The sequence below is a fragment of the Neomonachus schauinslandi genome, chromosome 3 (assembly GCF_002201575.2).
Source record: "Neomonachus schauinslandi chromosome 3, ASM220157v2, whole genome shotgun sequence".
Classification (NCBI taxonomy): Eukaryota; Metazoa; Chordata; class Mammalia; order Carnivora; family Phocidae; genus Neomonachus; species Neomonachus schauinslandi.
In genome coordinates, this window is record NC_058405.1 from 12,204,891 (window position 1) to 12,223,605 (window position 18,715).

An 18,715-nucleotide genomic window follows, 5' to 3' on the forward strand; every position below is an offset into this window, starting at 1 on the left:
GTGTTCATACAACAAATAACCTTTTAAGCTCCTATTCATTACTTACAGAATGTAAGTAATTTTGACCAAATAAATAGGATAGCATTTTGCTCAAAGTCCTGACGGGCTGGTGACTTAATGAAAATGGGGAATCGAGGCAGAATTGGGCTATTTAGCACTTCTCAAGCCATTTCAAGAAGTTGTTCAAATTGTTGGTTATGCTGTACTTTACTGAGGCTCAGTCTGTCTGTTTAGTGTGTGGCTTCAGACTTTCTTGCCTCTGATTTATAGGGTAATTCTTAAGTTTTGATGTAACTGCTACTTCAATTCTATATTTATGTAACTGAGGCTCTTTGGGTTTTTGTTTTGTTTTTCCTTTTTCTTTTTGGTCCTCTTGTAACTTTATGAAGATAGGCTTTTAAAATTCATATATCATACTGTTTTAGAACCTAGATTTGGCAAGTGAGTTTATATTTACCCTGAAAGATTACCCAAGGTTGAGAAATGGGCTAGTTTAAAAAAAATTATTGTAGAAACTATTAATTTTTTTTAATAGCCTAGTTGAAGGCTTGTGACTTATTACACAATTAATATTCACACCCAGGATTTCTGGTGTTTGAGTGACAGAAGGGAGAGACACTACCTTATATTTTTACTGTGATCCTTTCAGTATCTCATCCAGGGCTCATTACCAACACACCTGTTGATGGATCTAAAGTAATACTCTGTCTAATAAAAGCATTTACCATGATAGGTAGCATCCCATCAAACTGTTTGATGACCTCGTCTTTCTGGCATAAAACAGTAGGTAAATCAAGTTCCGTGTGCTGAGGTCTGCCATGCGGGGAGGGACTCTTTCCTTATACCCACACCCCTGAGGTGCAGGCTATGGGACCCCTCACTCTTTGCCCTTCCCTGTTTTGCCCATCAGCCAAGCATTTGGTGCTTAGCTGTATCATGAAGGAAAGCATCCAGAAACTACAGGAATTTTAGAACACCCAGACAACCTAGCTGTCTCTTCAACCCCAGGAGCTTCAGATTTGAAGTAATCATGAAAGAGTCTAACTGTGACTGATTTTCTTTCAAACACTGTACTATTTTGATTCGGCTCCATTTGGCCCACGCCGTGTGGAACAGACACAATGAGGCTGGTCTTTATCAGAGAGACAGTACACTGTGTATTGTACAGTTTGGGTTTGTTTTCCTTTGGCTGGCGTGTGGGAACCTCCCATTCTCCGAGCAGTAGTAACACCCCTGGAGGCTGGCCCTCGCTGGCATGCCCTCCCACCCCACCGGCTCCGTGGACCCAGCCAGCGGGCTGACCACTTGTGCTTGGGAAGCTTCCTCTCCTTGCTCGGGCCAGTGGCATGCTTGTGCCTTGCACGGCCAGGGACTCGCAGCTGTCCCAGTTGCAGACTTTCTGACTTGGCGTTTTCAGCCGAGAATGCAGGCTGATAAATGCAGGACAAGTAGTAGAAGTGTCAAGAAGGAGCTGGTGATTGAATCCCCCCAGCAACGCAAGGATGCAGCTCAGGGTGAAGTGGAAGCAGAGGGCCCTGGGCCAGTGCTGGTGAGAGCGGTCGCCCACAGCGTTTCTGTGGTCTTCTCCACGAAGTGCTTTCACTGTGTGTGCGTGCAAAGTGTCTTCTGGCGGTCTGGTTTTAAAACTTGCTCTGCCTGTCTCTAGTGAACTCTCCTTTCTTCTCCTGTAGATTCACTTTGGTTCCACTTTGATTTTTCTTTGGGTGGAAAGATTTGACATTTTGTGGATGAACGTGGTTTCCAGGAGGCTGTTTTGTCTAGGACAACTTTGTATTGTTCAAAGTTATGTTCCACCTAGCTGCAGGGTTGCCAGACAAACCCAGGGAGGCACGTTGCCCTCGCCTTCTGTGGGATTGACAAAGAAGTACTTTGCAAGATGAAAACATTTTTATATGATGTATTTATGTTATTGTGAAAATTAAGATGACATTGGGGCGTTTTAAGGAACATGCCTGTTGAAGTTACATGTGTTCTCACTCACTCATTTTAATAGGTTAGCCTTGAACAAAGTAAGAAGTAACCTAAACTTTGAGCCAACTGATAGAAACGTTTCCGTTCTTGTCATTAGCTAAGCTCATAGCAGTTGGGATAAATTCAAAGGGCTCTGGTAGACTTTGTAAGGGAGGAATGTGAAAAATGGTTGTGTTGTTATCATCAATGAGTAGGTTGTGCTTCTCTCTCGGAATTTCTTTAGTACAATAAAGGCACATAATTTTTTAAGCAAACTGCAAAAAACCACGAACATGCACTGCAGAGGAGACAATTGAGCCTTTCAAATGATCTGTTAAAGGGATTGTTAAACTAGTACTTAATGATTTTATATAGTGACTTTTTTTTTTTTTAAGCATAGAGGTTCAGTTGCTGTTATAAAGTGTTTGGTTAACTAATGTAATTTTCAATTAGTATCTTTAATACTCTGAACTTAAACTTCCCTATAATGGATTGGATTTGGATTAAATTGTTTTCCTCCATAACACGTGAGACTGCCTTACATTGTTTTGCCTTTAAAATGATATTGCTAACTGTGAACTGAGAAAGTCTGTAAATATGATGGTTTTTTTCACTGCAGATTTTCATCTGAGTGATTTAGTTTTCTTCCCCCTGGTATATTGTGTAGAGATGTTATTCATTATCTTGGATTCCTTTCTGCTAGCACAATAGTTCATTTTTCCTGAGTAGCTTGAGCCCCTTCCATGCTGTGTAGATTTAACTGGTTAAAGCTCCTAGCTGATGTAACTTAGGATTTCTTGGAGGAAGTTGTGTGGTTTGGGTTCCCTTGTGAATATTCTTAAAAGTCTTTTGTCAGTGTTTCTCCAGATGTGTAAAAATATTTATCCAGAGGCTTAAATACATTATAGAAAGATGCTGTGTGATTTTTTTTTTTTTTTTTAAATCACACAAGTGACTTTTAAAATATTTCCTTCTCGGGGCACCTGGTTGCTCAGTCTGTAGAGCATGTGACTCTTGATCTCGGGGTCATAATTCGAGCCCCACGCTGGGCATAGAGATTACTTAAAAAAAATAACAAAAACTTCCTTCTCTTTCTACTGCTCAAAACATCAGCAGCTCATGTCCCAGTTATTTGTTTCAGTCGGTCTCACCCCAGGCAGGTCCACAGGGAGTTCTTTTTCCACTGTCCTGGATGAGGCTGTGCCGGCTGCAGCTGCACCTCGTGGGTCCAGAAGCTGCTGGTGGCATGGAGAGCTTGGCTCCGAGCATCTGCAGGGACACATGTGAGAGAAAGGTGAAGGCAGCAGTGACACACTGAGAAGCTTTTTCTTATCTGATAGTGTTTCTCTTCTTCCACTGGGGGAAGCAGGATAAAAAAGAACTAATAATGGATAAGAGAAGCAAGGATATTTCAGCAGGGCCTCTGTCCAGGGCAGATATTCTTACTTGTGATTGTCACTGCTCACGGCAAATGAGAATTCAATAAACTGCTTGGAATACAGCCTTTTTTCCAAGATGATTTTTAAAAAGTATGCCAGCACAGTCATGAGATCTATTTGTTATAGTGCTGTTCCTTATTATTGTCAGCAGCTCAGGTACTTGGTGAGAGTACATTTGTAACATTTAAATGTAAGTAACTTACTTTATTCAAGAGGTAACATTTTAAAATCAAGTTTTGCTGATTTTAGTTATGTACACAATCAGTCCTCGGGGGAAATGTTACATAGTTTAGAAAGCATAAAAGTAATGAATGCATGTAATAAATATAGTGTAGAAATAGGGAAAAATAAAGTGCCCTTACCTGTAGTCCGAAAGTGTCCAAAATTAGTTATTTGGTGTATACACTTTCTTTTTTGTTTCGTTTTTATTTTTTTTAAAGTAATCTCTATACCCAACCTGGGGCTTGAACTCACAGCCCTGAGTTCAAGCGTTGCATGCTCTTCTGACTGAGCCAGCCAAGTGCCCCTGGTGTATAGTATATACTTTCAAACTTTCTCCTGTGCATATAAAAATATAACTTACTGTGGTGTGTGTGTTTGGCAAATGTACTATACTATAGATTTCTGCATTAATTTTCTCCCAGAACATATCAAAAACATCTTTCTTTGTCATCATAGCTAGATTTATGTCATTATTCTTAATGGCTGTATGGTATTCAATTTTATAGCAGTATTGTAATTTGATGGTTATTTAATTTGTTTCCAGTTCTTTGCAATTAGTACAATGTATGGTCATCGAGAAATGACTTTGTGGGCTGTGGATGACTAACAGTGCACTTACTAGTAACTATAAATATATCTTAAAGCACTTAATGCAAGTCAGTATTTGTTCTCTAAAATTTTGATCAGAAGTCTCTTCTTTTTTTTTAATTTTTTTTTTTTAAAGATTTTATTTATTTGACAGAGAGATAGAGAGAGAACACAAGTAGGCAGAGGGAGAGGGAGAAGCAGGCTCCCTGCAGAGCAGGGAGCCCCATGTGGGACTCGATCCCAGGACCCTGGGATCATGACCTGAGCCGAAGGCAGCCGCTTAACCGACTGAGCCACCCAGGAGCCCAGAAGTCTCTTCTTGATGCTCCTCTTTGGCAGTCATGTTTCTTTCTCCCCTGCCAGGACAACGGTTAAGGTCTCCCTGAGCAGCAGCTGCTTGTTCAGTGCTAGGTAAAGCCAATGTTTCTTAGAGAAGTCTGTGTATGGACATTCTGAAGTTTCAGAGGCTGCAGAGTTCAACTTACAGGCACCTTCATAGGTGGGTCTTGACCCCTCATTTTGACAGTAAGCAGGGGAGGCCGTGCATGGCGAAACTTCTCCATGCCCAGCCAGGCTCACTGCCAACCCCATTGAAAAATGACTTTGTGGGCTGTGAATGACTAACAGGGGAACAATCAGGATATTGTTGATGTCTACAGGTTAGTTACCCTGCTTACATTTGAATACCTATTTTTGCCTCCCAAACTCTAAATTCCTGGAAATAATTTATTCTAATTGTTATTTCTCAGCAATTTAGAGGAACAAGGTATGGCCTCAGAGTCAGAAATGGCTGGGGTAGATGTCCTTTGTGTTGCCCTTTCATTGGGTTATTTTCAAGAGGCATCCGAGGACTGTAGTACAGGTCTGATTTGGGGAATTTGGAAGGTTGAAAGATGTGAAGATAAAGAAGAGCTGAATTTTAATGTGTTAGAATATACTCCTTAGGTATTTTTTGAAAGGTTTCTTTTTAAAGATTTATTTTATTTGAGAGAGAGAGTGAACACGTGTGCCAGTGAGTGTGAGCAGGGGCAGGCGAACGGGAGAGAGAATCTCAAGCAGACTCCGGGCTGATCATTAGCCAGAGGCAGGGGCTTGATCTCATGACCCTGAGATCATGACCTCTGCCCAAATCAAGAGTTGGACACTTAACCCCCGAGCCACCCGGGCACCCTGAAAAGTTTCTTTTTTGAGACACCTTTTCTCCTTGCTATTTTTGTGGGATTTTCAAGTGGTAAAAACTGAGTCTGAGTTCTGATTTTGATATTTTGAATGAACACATGATTAGCTAAAGGCCCATGAGAGGTAGCACCTGTGGCAAAATAGTGATGGTGGGAGACCCGGCTTCTGGTGGGACAAGTAGCAGCACTGCCTGGGAAACCCTTTTCTCTCCCTGAAGTTCTGTTTGCTCTAGAAATAGACAAAGAAGTGAATTAAGACACAAACCCTGAAGTATAAGGTTATGGGCAATGATCATGTGGTTGTGTATATCCTATAAAACTTTAGATGACTGTGATTGAGTTAATTAAATTATGCTTATAAAGCCCTTTGGTCCTGCAGGTTTTCCGGCATCCCTATAGATACCTTTAGAAATAATTAATGATATTAATTACATTGGTGATATTTAATAAGTAGTTTTTTTTTTTTCATTTTGTTTTTAAAATACTGAGTGGTGAAGGAAAGTTCTTGTAAGCTTTCTGTAGTGAAATATTCCCAGGTGATAAAACCAGGAAAGTTTACTTATTCAGGGCCATAAGCCTTCATTATGCTTGTTGGTTTTCCCCCTTGATTGTTTGTTTTTTCATTCAACCCACATTTATAAGCACTGAGATTTGCCAGACTTACACTTACTAACACCCTTCCTCTCCTCAAGCCGCTAGGTCTGGCTAATGAGGGTCTCTCACATGGTATTTATTAGGCACAGTGAGTGCTAATCTCATCCATTCTCTTCCACTTAGGCAGACAACACTTAAATCATCATCAGTTCCAGCAAGGACATGTTCTCGAATTTTTAGCGTCCAAAGCAGGCCCAGTCCTGCTTTACAGAAGGCACAAGGGCCCCTGACCGTCCATATGAACAGTTTGCATGAATGAGTCCCCCAAAGGTGCACACATTTTTGTGGTGCTGTCAGTGGAAGGAATCTTTGGGGAGTGCATGCTTAGATAAGTTGGGGTGAATTGACTAACCTTGCAGGCATGGAAAACTGTCCCAGAGAAGGGACTTCCACAACCGTGTCACTACCCGTTACAACCCAGAGCCACTTTCTGGGATTCTTGCTTCTATAGAACATGAAAACCCACCCAGCTCAAGTGTGCTGCTTTCTCCTCTCGTTGATCAACAGGGAGGCAGAAGGGCTGATCACTGTTTGTTTGTTTTTTTTTTTGACAATGTAATGCCAATTGCTTTCTTTCGTTTTTTGGAGTAATAACAAAAATATTTATATAGTGCCTCGCTCTGTGCCAGACACTGTCTTAAGCCTGTTAGATTATTTCAATTCTCACAGTTCTAGGAGGCAAGTGTTATTATTGTTTCCCTTTTTACAAATGAGGACACAGTACAGAGAGGTTAGGTAACTTGGTAAAAGTTACATCTTTAGTATGTGGCAGAGCCAGGGATTTTTGGCTTCCAGTCAGATTTTCCAAAACCCATACCTGGACACTTAACATACAGTTCATGAACAAATATGAACATATTTGCTTGGACTTAGCATTAGTATTATAAAGATGAAAAAGAAAGGTTGAAAAACTCCTTGCCCTTTAAAAATTTAGAAATTTTTAGAGAAAGACCAACTTATAAGTAATAGAACAGCAGCGGTTGAGTAGCATAGAAAGAGGGATGGCTTTGCCTGAAGGAGTTGGAAATACAAACAAAAGAGGATTCATTGGTGCTGGGAGTCTTTCTTACTTTGGGTGTCACATTTTATCATCTTTCCAGGAGGTTATATAGGAGTATGGGTTGATGGAATATCTCAGAGTCTGGAGACATCTTATTTTCTTCCCTAGATTTATTTTTTAATGAATTTACAGCATGATCCAGGATAACCCTGAAATGCTTATTCCCTAACCACTAACTTGGGCACAGTGGTCCCTGTTGTGTTTAGAGGAGGCTGCTATTTGCTCTACGTGCTCTTAGACAGGTAGTGGTGAAGTAAGAGGCCCCCGAACTACGCCACAGGTAGCAGGTGGCCTGGGCGGTCTAACAGAAATCCCTTTGGAGACCGGAGACATATTTTTGGTCCCAGATCTGCCTTGCAATCCCTGCTGATCATCACCCTTCCCTCCCCTCCCCTGCCCCAGCCCTGGCTTCAGTAGTTTTCTCACTTGTAAAATGAGAAGCATGTAGTAAATAATCTCTAAGTTCTCTTCTGGGGCTAAAATTCCATGGTTCAGGGTTATTAGCTTTGATCCCAGAATAACTTGTGATGGAGTCAGGTCAAGACCCTGGAGTTTTAGTTTCAGGTTCTATGTTTAGTTTATTCACAATCTTTTGGGTTTTGAGTTGTAGGAGCTACAAAATAGGGGATATTGGATTGCCACCCAATGTAATGAGTAAGGTGAGTGAAATGGGTTGGCCAGCCTGGAAATAAATAAAAGTGGCAGCAGAATTTGGAGTTAGCAGGGAGAACTATGCAGGAGATTCACAAAGGCCTGACAAGCCTACAGATGACATATCACTCTGAGTATAATTTTAGAACCAAGAAGGCTTGGAAATTATAGTTTATCCTCAACCTTCCAGAAGTTTGAAATATCCCTGTAATGTGATATAGCTAGTTCTAAGTTTCTCTTAGAGTAACATTTTGAGGCTTTAGAAGTTTTAATACTCACTTTCCAGACAAGAGTATGTACCACCTACCAGTGGATCTCTGAGGGTTTGGCCAAGTTCTCGGAGAGGAGCCAGGCCATAGTTCTGTTCTGGGATCTCCTTGCTATGGAGAGTTGTCACTACCAAGGGAGAAGCAGGAGTGAGTGATGCAAGGAGCCCTATACTCAGTCATGAGACCTGGGTTCTGTGTCTTTTAAACCTACTTGACATTTCCAAGCCAAGATTGCGTTTCTATCAGATGGAGATAGTGGTAGTGACTGCCCTCTAGACAGCTCATCTCCAAAGGTTATCTAGACTGCCCCGGTCAGCTTACCACAGTGAATCTTCCCTTGCTCTGAGCTGTGCTCCAGCATGCTGCCAGACTGCTCGTTCCCAAACACAGATAAAGTCCTTTTATAACTTCGCTTTGCAGAGAAGGCAAAGCATGGCTTAGCTGATCCTTGGAGGCCAGCCCTGAAGTGGCTTGCTGGCCTCATCTCCCACACCTTCCCAAATGCATCCCGACCGGGCCCCGTATTGTTTGACTGAGGGCGCTTTCCTACCTGGCACAGCTCTTCCTGTGCCTGGCACGCTTCACTGCCAGACCATTTCTGTCTGCCCTTCAAGTCCCAGCTCACATGCGAGCTCCTCCAAGAAGCCCTTTGAAACCCTCTGCCCACATTTTCCCACAGGCCGTATGCTCCTGTGGCCCATCATGGCATCGTTATTCTAGCACAGTCAGTTATTACACAGCTCTACTATCTTGTAGCTAAGGCTTATATTCCAGCTTCCGTCACTAATGCGGGGGTGGGGGGGTGGGGGTGGCCTTATGCCCCAGTGGGAACCGTGAGTGGTTTTGTTTTCTTTGTATTCCATCTCTGACATAACATCGGTGCTCCCCCCTACCCGCCACCTCTTTTGTTCTTTTTGGCATGGTCCTGGTCACTCTTTGAGGAATGTATTGGCAAAGAATGGGCTGCAGAAAGGGCCCTCCAGGAGAGCCTGGGTCTGTGGATTCTTCCTCAGCCTTTCCGCTCCCCCCTCAAAGGTTTAGCCAACCGATATCCAAATGAGTTGAATGGCCAAAAGTAAAAAGGGGTGCACCTAGAGGAAGCTACTTGACTAAATAGGATGTGGGTATTGTACCCTGAAACTTTGCTGTGTTTCTGTTATTTTTGATCTAAAATGCTAAGCAGCATTTTATGTGAGTACTTACTTGAGTACAGAAGTGCAGACTTAGGTGAACAAAGTCAAAACCCTTTTCTCTCTTCCTCTTACCCAGTACCTTTTTGTTACCTCTACCACTTCTTGTCAGCCATTCACCTTCTATGGTTGTAGTACATTTGGAAAAAATCACTGTGTGACCTTAATACCAGCATCCCATGACTATATGTGGAAAAGGTAATGGAGACCCGTAAGGTGTAGGGCAAGGAAGATACCTCTTCCTGGGGGAGAAAGATAGGAAAGATGGGCAAGGTGGGGCCTGTTAGCAACACTGAACAATGCAGGTTGTCTCCTTTACTTGACCAAGACTAGACCTGTTTTGTCTCTAATGTGGGATGGTATTTTTTCCAAAATCTGTCTTTTCCCCCCAAGTAATGGTTTCAGGAAGTGGTTTGTCCTTTATTTTGCCTTGAAGTTTAAAAAATTACCTGTATGTTAAAGTTTCATACAGTCTATAATAGTACTGTTTAATAGAAATACAGCATGAGCTATATACGTAATTTAAAAATTTTTGGTAGCCAAATTAAAATAAAAAGAAATAGGTGTAATTAATTTTTATAATGTAATTTTAACCCATTATTGCCAAAATATTATTTCAGCATTTAATCCTTATAGAAATATCAAGGCATTGTATATTCTTTTATTCCTGCTAAATCTTTGGAATTTTATGCCTGTAGCATTTCTGAATTCAGAATAGCCACACGTGGCTGGTGGCTACTGTATTGAACAGTGCAGATCTGTAGACTTATGTATTCTGTCGCTTATACACCTCAAACCAGAAAGTTGTTGTTTGGGGGGTGAGTCATTGGATGGGGTACTGTATTTGTGACACTGTGGAGGAAAAATGCATGATCTAAGTGTAAAGTTGGACTTTACTCATAAAGACGATCCTTAAACTGTTTATTGGTAAAGTATATTAAATACTACCTAATGACATTAATATATATCCCAGCATTCAAACCTGGCTCTTCAGGAAGATTTAGTATTTTGGGGTATGATTTTTAATATTCTTGAGACTGAAAACAAGTATTTTTCATGAAAAGACTCTCTGCCTTTTATCTCTCCCTCGGTGAGATCATGGAACCGGGGGCAGTTCAATGCCCAGAATTGGGCAGAAAGCCTCAGACTTCTGTCCTCCCTGGAGATATGGTGGCTGAAGCATCAGAGTGTGGAGTGGTGCTATGCAGTTGTCAAACAAAGGGAAGTGGAGACATTGGGGAGGCATTTCCTGTTCTAGAACTTTGACGTTCCATCGTGCTTATTGCAGACTTAGGTGAACAAAGGGGGGAAGGGTCCTGGGCTTGGAGCCAGGAGATCCAATGGTCACCATCTGTGTGACCTTCACTAATTTATGTAGCCCCTCTGAGCTTCAATTTCCTCATCTGTGAAATGCTGATGATACATACAGATTTGGGGGGAGGTTTCGTGAGATAATGTGTGTCTGATCCAGCAAAGGCATGTGTATGTTGTAGGCTCTAAAGTTTTCTTGTGTCCAGATGACATAACTTTGTATGATCCCCATGACCACCATTTCATTCCTGCGCCGAATAGGCACTGTATGTCGAAACTTTTCAATAACCGTGTGATGATGATAGAGAACTTGTTACTTTTCCCATTTTCTGATGTAGATATGGAGATGTAACTTTCCCCAAGGCCACAGAGCCAATAAGCAGTTGGAGCTAGGATTTCCTGAAAATACTTTTTAAATATGAAATTCTCGAACATACACAAAAGTAAACTAGTAGAGGGTTTCTCAGACTTGGTTGAGCATCAGAATCACCTGGCTTTGTTAAAAACCCAGATTACTAGGCTCCATCCCCAAAATATCTGATTCAGTAGGTCTGGGATGAATTTGCATTTCTAATGAGTTCCAGATGATGCTGAAGCTGCTGGTCTGGGACTGCACCTTGAGAACCCTTGGACTGGTATAATGAACTCCCATCTGCCTGTCACTGCCTTCAACAATGGTAAATGTTTTTGGGACCAGGATTTTAATCCTGACTCCTCACAGCTGCCTTTAGCTGGTCCCCGAACAGCCTTTCTGGTGATGAGGTATGCAGAAACTCTTCTGAGAACCAAATATGTATTATGAATATTCCCTCCCCTGCTCCCATCCCTGCTTCCATCTTCAAATAAGTAGCTTAAAGCTGTTTTGAAATCTGACTATATTGGGCCTTTTAGAGCCTTTTAGCTTAATTACTCGACCTCTTCATTTCAGAGTTCCAAAAATAGCTTTTATTGACATAGGAAGAATTAAGACTTTCAAGAAAAATTCTGGAAAGAAAAATTGTTGGCTGGAAAAGGATCAGTCAACAACAGTACAGATTTAAGGTAGAATTATTTATACAGTTACCATGGTGCATCTTTTTCTTTTTTGCTTTCATTATTGCTTTATACTTGTGCAAAAATGGCAGGCAGAATTGGAAGCTGGGATGGATGTGTAAGTGAGAGGCACATGCTGAGCCTGCCCCCCAGGCTCTCGGTCTGTTCTCTCTATCTCTGTCCTCTGTATACCCTCCTTTGCCCTCTTATCCCATACCCCATGTCAAGAGAAGACCTTTAGATCTTTGCAAGGACGAGATCCCCATGCCACTCAGCTCTTTTCTTGTGTGCCTGCTGGGCACAGGGCGTGGAGGAGTCCCCTACATCCCTGTCTGGGCTTCTCTCATTAACATTCTCTGCACTCCCTTTTTAGCACAGCTGACTAAATGCAAGCAGCTCTGTGGGTTTTTGTTAATTAGTATTATCTTTATTACCTCACTTTGCATCATTTCATGTCTCTTACACCATTTTCTGGATGCTATTGATTTGATAGTTTTCACAGTCTTTAATTCTGTTTATTTTAGTAATGGGATAATAATTTTTGGAAAACCACAGTTATTTATAAAACTGACAAATACAAAACCCAGACTCTTTTCCTTCCATCAAACTGATGTTGAATGTCCAAGTTTTGCTAATGCTGACATGCCTAATGAAATAAAATCTTCATTTAGTGAGAAGTCCTCTCATTTGAGTGCTTTTTCCTAGTGCTGTATAAAAAGGGAATTCAACATCTTATCAGTGTTTATAATGTAAAGAACTGTATTCACAAGTGTGTCATTCTTTTAGCCTGCTCTGAGGATAGCACCACACTTCAGTGTGAGAAATCTATTTAGATGTCTGAGACTTTGGTGTCCGCTATGCATTCTTCTAAACATTCGCCAGTTAATTAACCATATGGGAATGCTCAGGTTTGAGCTTGCTTTGCAGTCCAAGGTTAGATACGGTCCTCTTTTTCCTCCAGTTTTTTGTATCACGTGCTTGTGCACACCGTTATTGAAAGTGCAAAAATCAAAATGTAGAGGGGAAGAGCATAGAGCAGGGGGTCAGGAGACCTGGGATCCAGGCCCAGGCTTGCCGGCAACACCCCCCAGGCCCGGGGACAGTCACGTAAATCCCACACTCCCGGGTTTTCCTATCGGTAAAACGAGAGGGCTAGACCAGATAATCTCAGCTTCCGATGTTTGCAGATCGTAGTTCTAATGTTACCGGACCTCCTGCTCCTTTTAAACAAGCATGCTTCTCAACAGCTGCTGAGGCCATTGTTCCCGCACACACTGATGAACACCCTGGAGAAGAACATGTACTACTGAAGGGGATGTGATCATATTTTGATCTCCTAAGTTTTAATGTCCTGGGTCGAGGGAAGAAGAGCACGTCTATGACGAGGCAGTGGGAGGTTGCTTTCCCGGGTGAGAATGGCACAGGACCTAGTTCTGTACTGCTCAGCCCCCTTCTTCCTGCACCACTTTGCTTCCTCAGGGCCGTCACGGTGCGGCACACTCGCCGCTCTAGCCTCCTCTTCCAGTGCAGGCTGTAGTCCAGGGGCGGCTCAGAAACCCGCGGGCACCCCAGGCCAGCCAGTCATTGGTACCTCCTCGTACCTCCTCAAACAGATGCCATTCAAATCGTTTACTGTTTATTTATGTATTGTTTGTTTGTTTGTAGGCTCTGTGCCCAGCACGGAGCCCAACTTGGGGTTTGAACTCACAGCCCCAAGATCAAGACCTAAGCTGAGTTCAGGAGTCAGACATTCAACCAACTGAGCCACCCCGGCTCCCCAGTTGTTTACTATTTTATTTTATTATTTTATTTTTTTACTTTTTTCCTATTTATTTATTTATTATTCTGTTCAGTTAGCCACTGTATAGTACATCATTATTTTTGAGTAGTGCTAAGTGATTCATTATGAGAGACTGAGGGTTGCCTAGGGCAGAGACGGGGCAGGGACTATTGAGCCTATTGAGCCGTTCCTCTCCCAACTCCAGCGTGGCCCACCTGTCCAGAGAAAGCAGGGTCCTACAGTTAAGCATTCTTTGTTTCTCCAGCATGCCCATTGCAGAGCCCCATTGCTCACCTCGGGTAGCTTATTCACGTGCTCCTGGCAGCCACATAGAGTACCCTTTCAGAAAGGAGTTCTCATAAATGTTGTTTTCTCGCTCACGCTGGATTTCCAGAGATACTGTAGCACCCCTAGAGACTGGTTTCCTAAGCCCTTGGCCTCCTGGCACCCCATCCCCTTTACGCAGCTCTGCCCCAGCTATCCTGAACTGTTCGCTGCTTCCGGAACTCACAGTGCTGAGAGGAGGATTTATCCAGAAGCTAAGGATTCTTTCTTTAGTTTCAGGATTCCTTCCAGGGCCCTGGGAGGGCCTCCAGCAACTTTAACTTTATATTCAAAATTTTGTATTTTTTTTTAACCCCTTCCCCTTCCAGATATGTAAATGTCAGCCCCACAAAGTCTGGTTCCCATCCGGGAACATGTTCCTTGGTGTCTCCATTTTCTCTGCAAGGAATCCCCATTCCCCCCTGCATCCTGACTGACACGTTCCTCTCTTAGACTTGGCTCTGAAGTGCCCCACACTGTCAGGTTTCATCCCTCATCCAACACGTATTCATCGGATGCCTACATTATGCCAAGCCTTGTTCTAGGTGCTGAGGGAGCAGTAGATAAAATGGAAATCTTTGCTTCGGTGGAGCTTGTAATCTCACCGGGGGGGAGCAGGTTCATTCTAGGCGGGGTCAGATGCCACTTCTAGGTTCCCACTGCTGTCAGTCATTCTGCTCTCATCGTTCACACGTCTGTCTGTCTCCCCTCTGGACTGTGAGCTTTCTAGAGTGGGGGCTGTGTCCTTGTTATCCTGGCATCACAATGCATATGGACAGGCTCAGTAAAAGTCTGTGGCGAGAAGGAACACATAGCTCCTAACAACATTGGCATGCGAGGAGGGGAGGCAGCTGCTGATTTCCTGTGCCCACCCTAATTCTAGGAAAATGAGGATTCGCCCTCCAGATTTAACCGCTTAAATTCCGGGTGGGAGTATGCAGTGAGAGCCGTGGCTCATTGGGCCACCCTGATTAAACTCTGGCTTCAGAGGACCCTTCCTTCTTGTTGCAAGCTGCATTGTCCCCTCCCCAGCGACAGTGCTGGGGTCCTGTTGGCAACTTCAGGAAGTACACCATTTTGAAAATGGACTAAGTTCCATGAAGAATTTTTATCTCAGCCGATCAAGTAGCTTTTATAGTCATGCAGAAAAATCAAGGAAGTTTTAAATTCTTTATAAGCAGAAACAATAAATTTCTCGTCTCTTAAAATAGAATGCTCCAAGAGTTGCTGTTTCCTCAGTTTGCTATTTCAAGAAGTGGTATTCAGGATTTGAGCTTGTGTTAACATTTAATTACCAGAGACACAAAGTCCAGAAATGACTAGAAAGTTCACAGGAAGCTATCCTGTCAGAGAGAAAAGCAATGAAATCAGTAAGCCTTTCTGCCGAGCTCTTCCCGTGGTTTTTGAGGCTTCATACGTGACTGGCCAGAACTGAACTCACCTGTGGGCCTATGCTCTCCAGCTATGCTGGATTCCAGAGGAATCTCATTTTCCCGGCACAGAGAGGATTCCCTAGCTTCTCTTTGCCTGTGGATCTGGAATTTCAATTTGCATGGATGTTGGGCAGCCAGACCCACAGCAACAAGTGGTGGAGGAAGGAGTGAGGTTGGAGAACCTCAAAGGGAGGTTAATGGGGAGGGCACTGTGGATCATGCCTTTTGGCACCTGTGACAGCCACAGGATCACCGGGGTTCACCGTGCCGCCCCTGCTTCGACCAGTGGATGGGGACTGGTGGGGCCGTGATATCAGGGGCTAACCTGTACCCATGTTGTCCCTTAAGATGCAGCTCCTTCTTCCCGCTGTCCTGATCACATGGCCCTGGCTTCAGGCCTTGCCTGTGGATCTCTGGCAAGGAAGCCAAGGTTTTGAATCATTGTTATGAAAATGTCTGTGGGCGCTGGGCCTCCCAAACTCTCCAGTAGAGTCTGCCTCCACTCTCACCCCACATAACCAGCTGTGAGCAGCGCAGAATGGGGCTCACTCTCGCCTCCTCTAGAATTTTGAGTCCTGCTGCTCTCGTGGCCGTGCCCTAGGGGAGTGGGTCTGAAGGGCTTCTGTATACACCCTGACCCCCCCAACTGTTATTCTTCTCTGTCCTGCCTGACACAAACTTCATCAATACTCTCTTCAGTTTTTAATGTAAGCATCTATTTATATTTATTTTGGGCTCAGTCCCTGAATTCCAGTGTCATCTCTGTTAGTATACAGTTTCCTCTGTTTGGCCTTTTGTGTTCCCTTCTTTGTGCATGCCCCTACCATTGTTGTCTGTTTTATTTTATATGTTCTTGGAGAGTACAGGCAAGTTTTTGTAAACAGATTGGTAAAATTGAATGTATGTGTGACGTTCACCACTCCCCTCCCCCACCAAAAAAAAAAAAATCACTGTCATGCAAGCAACACATTTAATAATAGTAATGCTTGTAATAGTAATAACAACAGCTATTATTATCATGTGCTTACCGTTTTCCAGGCTCTATCAGGCATTTTACATGCATGCACTCGACGGAGCCTGGTAACAGCCCCATACAACTGTGCAGCTCAGCTTTCTTAACTACTGTACCGTACCGCCTTCGAGTTGATCCACATCTCTGGGGTATCTCTGGCCCCACCAGAGCAGATCCAGGTTTTGTGAGTGATGAAGCTGAGAACGTGGGGGGCCTTGTCTAAAAAGATAATTCAAAATTATAAATACAAAGGGAGGCATGGAAGTTAATACTTTATTTAGAATTTGAAAAGAAATCACAACAAATTCCAAATTTTAAAAAAGCTAACTCAAACCGTAAACATCAGAAATACAGGAGAACAACATTTTTATGAATAAATCTCTTGATACACCTCAGTAATATTTTCTTCCCTACATTTTTTGGTTTCATACTATTATTACCTCTTCATATGATCATGGTTTGATTTGATGACTCTGTAATGCAAGGATAGATCATTTAATCTTTCCTGTAGCATTAGTCAACATCTGTATTTTGTTAACCATAGTTTAGGAGAGTGTCCTCTAGTTTTATAATGTTTGGTAGCATCACATAAATTTTTAGGATTGAAAAAGACCTCTATTAGGTTTCTTTCATATATGAGCTGAATAATTTTGGGGCATTCTCAGATTGTGCAATAATTAACTTCAAATATCCCCCAAGTAGTTCTGGGGCCAAACCCCTTGAGATACATCTGTATTGCAACATGGCCCCTGATGTTGCACTTCATGTGACATGAGTCATGACATTGGGTGGACTGACACAGTGGCCATGGTCACTTCGGATCTTCCTAAGAAGCCAAGATGCCAAGCAGCAACTGAACTCTACACAGACATGGGGCCTGGGCAGGGGTCGATGCAAGTGAAGGACACCAAGCTTTGTGCACAGTCACTATGTCTCTGGGCCCTGGGCTAGATGCTGGGGGTGGGGTGGGGGTGGGCAGAAAGGAGACCCAGCCCTGTCCCAAGGCACTAATAGTCAAGGAGGTAAGCTGTGCACAGGTCGTTTCAACCCACAGCTGAATGAACTGCACTCTAGGACTGCTACTAAGCGGGTGTGGCAGGGGGTGTCCCTGTCAGAGAAGGGAAAGACTATCTCTAATGGGTTGAGGGAGGTGCGCCTCTAGTACAGGGCTAAGTACTGTGTCCTGGGGCTAGAGCAACTCTGCTTTCACTCCTTTGGCTTATTTACCTGTGGGAGAGTTGTTTTTTAGAGGAAGGATTCTGCTAAAATAGGACATTTGTCAGCAGCCTGCAGGGCTGTAGGCTTGTGACAGGTGCAGAGGTGTGAGCGAGTGACAGGAGCAGGCTTGTGTCAGAAGCGGAGCCACATTGCTTCTGTCCTGGTCCTGGGGTTAGAGACACAGCTGCCTCCATAGGAGGGCTGCATGTTGGTTAGGGAGTTCAGAACTTTGCGCACTTGAAGAGTTCCCACTCTTCCTTCAGCACCTTGAGGCATTTCTGTGGTGAGGTGAGGAAATGTCCCAGCCCGTGGGTGGCACTTGGCTCAGCCTCCTCCCTTAGCTCTGCATTTAACTTCCACCAGCACCTTTCGCCATATTGAATTAAATGTTTCCGAGCCATCCTCTTCCACTGTCCAGAATGTCCTCAGCTCAGTTCCATGGCTAGTCTCCAAGGAGTGACAGCCCTCCTCCAGAACTGTGTATAAAATTTTAGAAAGGAATATGTATACACATTTTTGGGGAGAGTGGGCCCAGGTTCTTAGAGGGGTCTGTAACCCCAGAGAGGTTAAGAAGCTCAGCACTGGGCATGTTCCTTGTCCCTCTCTAATTTACAAATTCCAGCCCAGTTCCTGAGACATCGAAATCCCTGGGGGAGCTTGTGCAAGCGCAGATCCCCGGTCCTACCTGTAGAGTTTCTGATTCAGTTTACTTTTGTATCAGCTTCTCCGGTGATGCTGCTGCCTGTTACTAGGACCCCACTTTGAGAACCATTCTTGTAGACTTTTATAAACTGAAAGTACCATGATCCTCTCCCTGTCAGATTTCACAATAACCTGAGAAACAAATGTTCGTAAATAAGGACATTTAACCTCCAAATGAGGACCAAAAGCTAAAGAAGTTGTATCTATAGGTTGAGTTGCAGTTTTCACTTACTATAAAAGCAGCATAATCAGGCCCTGTGCAAGTTCTGAATGTTACAGACTCAGGAGCTGACCGAGTCCCCGTGATGCTTAGGGAAACACAACATCTTTGAATATTTAAAATACAAACCAGTGAATTCTCAGGTTTTCAAAACATGGTGGTTCCGATGGCCTAGGAGCAGCTCCATCCATGACCATTGGTTGATTTGGGTAATTCTGGGCCCAAAATCTTGCTTTTGACCATAGAAAATCAAGAACTTGGCTCTTTTAGCTGTGTCACCCCAGGAAGGATTAAACTTAAGTGTGTTGATGGCTTTAAAACCAAGGCCAGGGCGCCTGGGTGGCTCAGTTGGTTAAGCGACTGCCTTCAGCTTAGGTCATGATCCCAGGGTCCTGGGTTCGAGTCCCACATCGGGCTCCCGGCTCGGCAGGAAGCCTGCTTCTCCCTCTCCCACTCCCCCT

The 18,715-nt window shown here is 43.5% G+C and overlaps 1 protein-coding gene across 4 annotated transcripts in view; it reads left to right on the forward strand.

Annotated features, from left to right (window-relative positions):
• DOCK9 (dedicator of cytokinesis 9) overlaps positions 1–18,715 on the forward strand; it is a 214,996-nt gene that overhangs the window by 36,500 nt on the left and 159,781 nt on the right. For 2 of the 4 annotated variants that reach the window (XM_044913526.1, XM_044913527.1), the window contains exons 1-2: positions 1,424–1,533; positions 10,960–11,052. The exons of the other annotated variants lie outside the window; for them this stretch is intronic. In XM_044913526.1, coding sequence (XP_044769461.1) covers positions 1,424–1,533; positions 10,960–11,052 — 203 coding nt within the window. Of the gene's footprint in view, positions 1–1,423; positions 1,534–10,959; positions 11,053–18,715 lie in introns of those variants that run through there. 4 annotated transcript variants of the gene reach the window in all.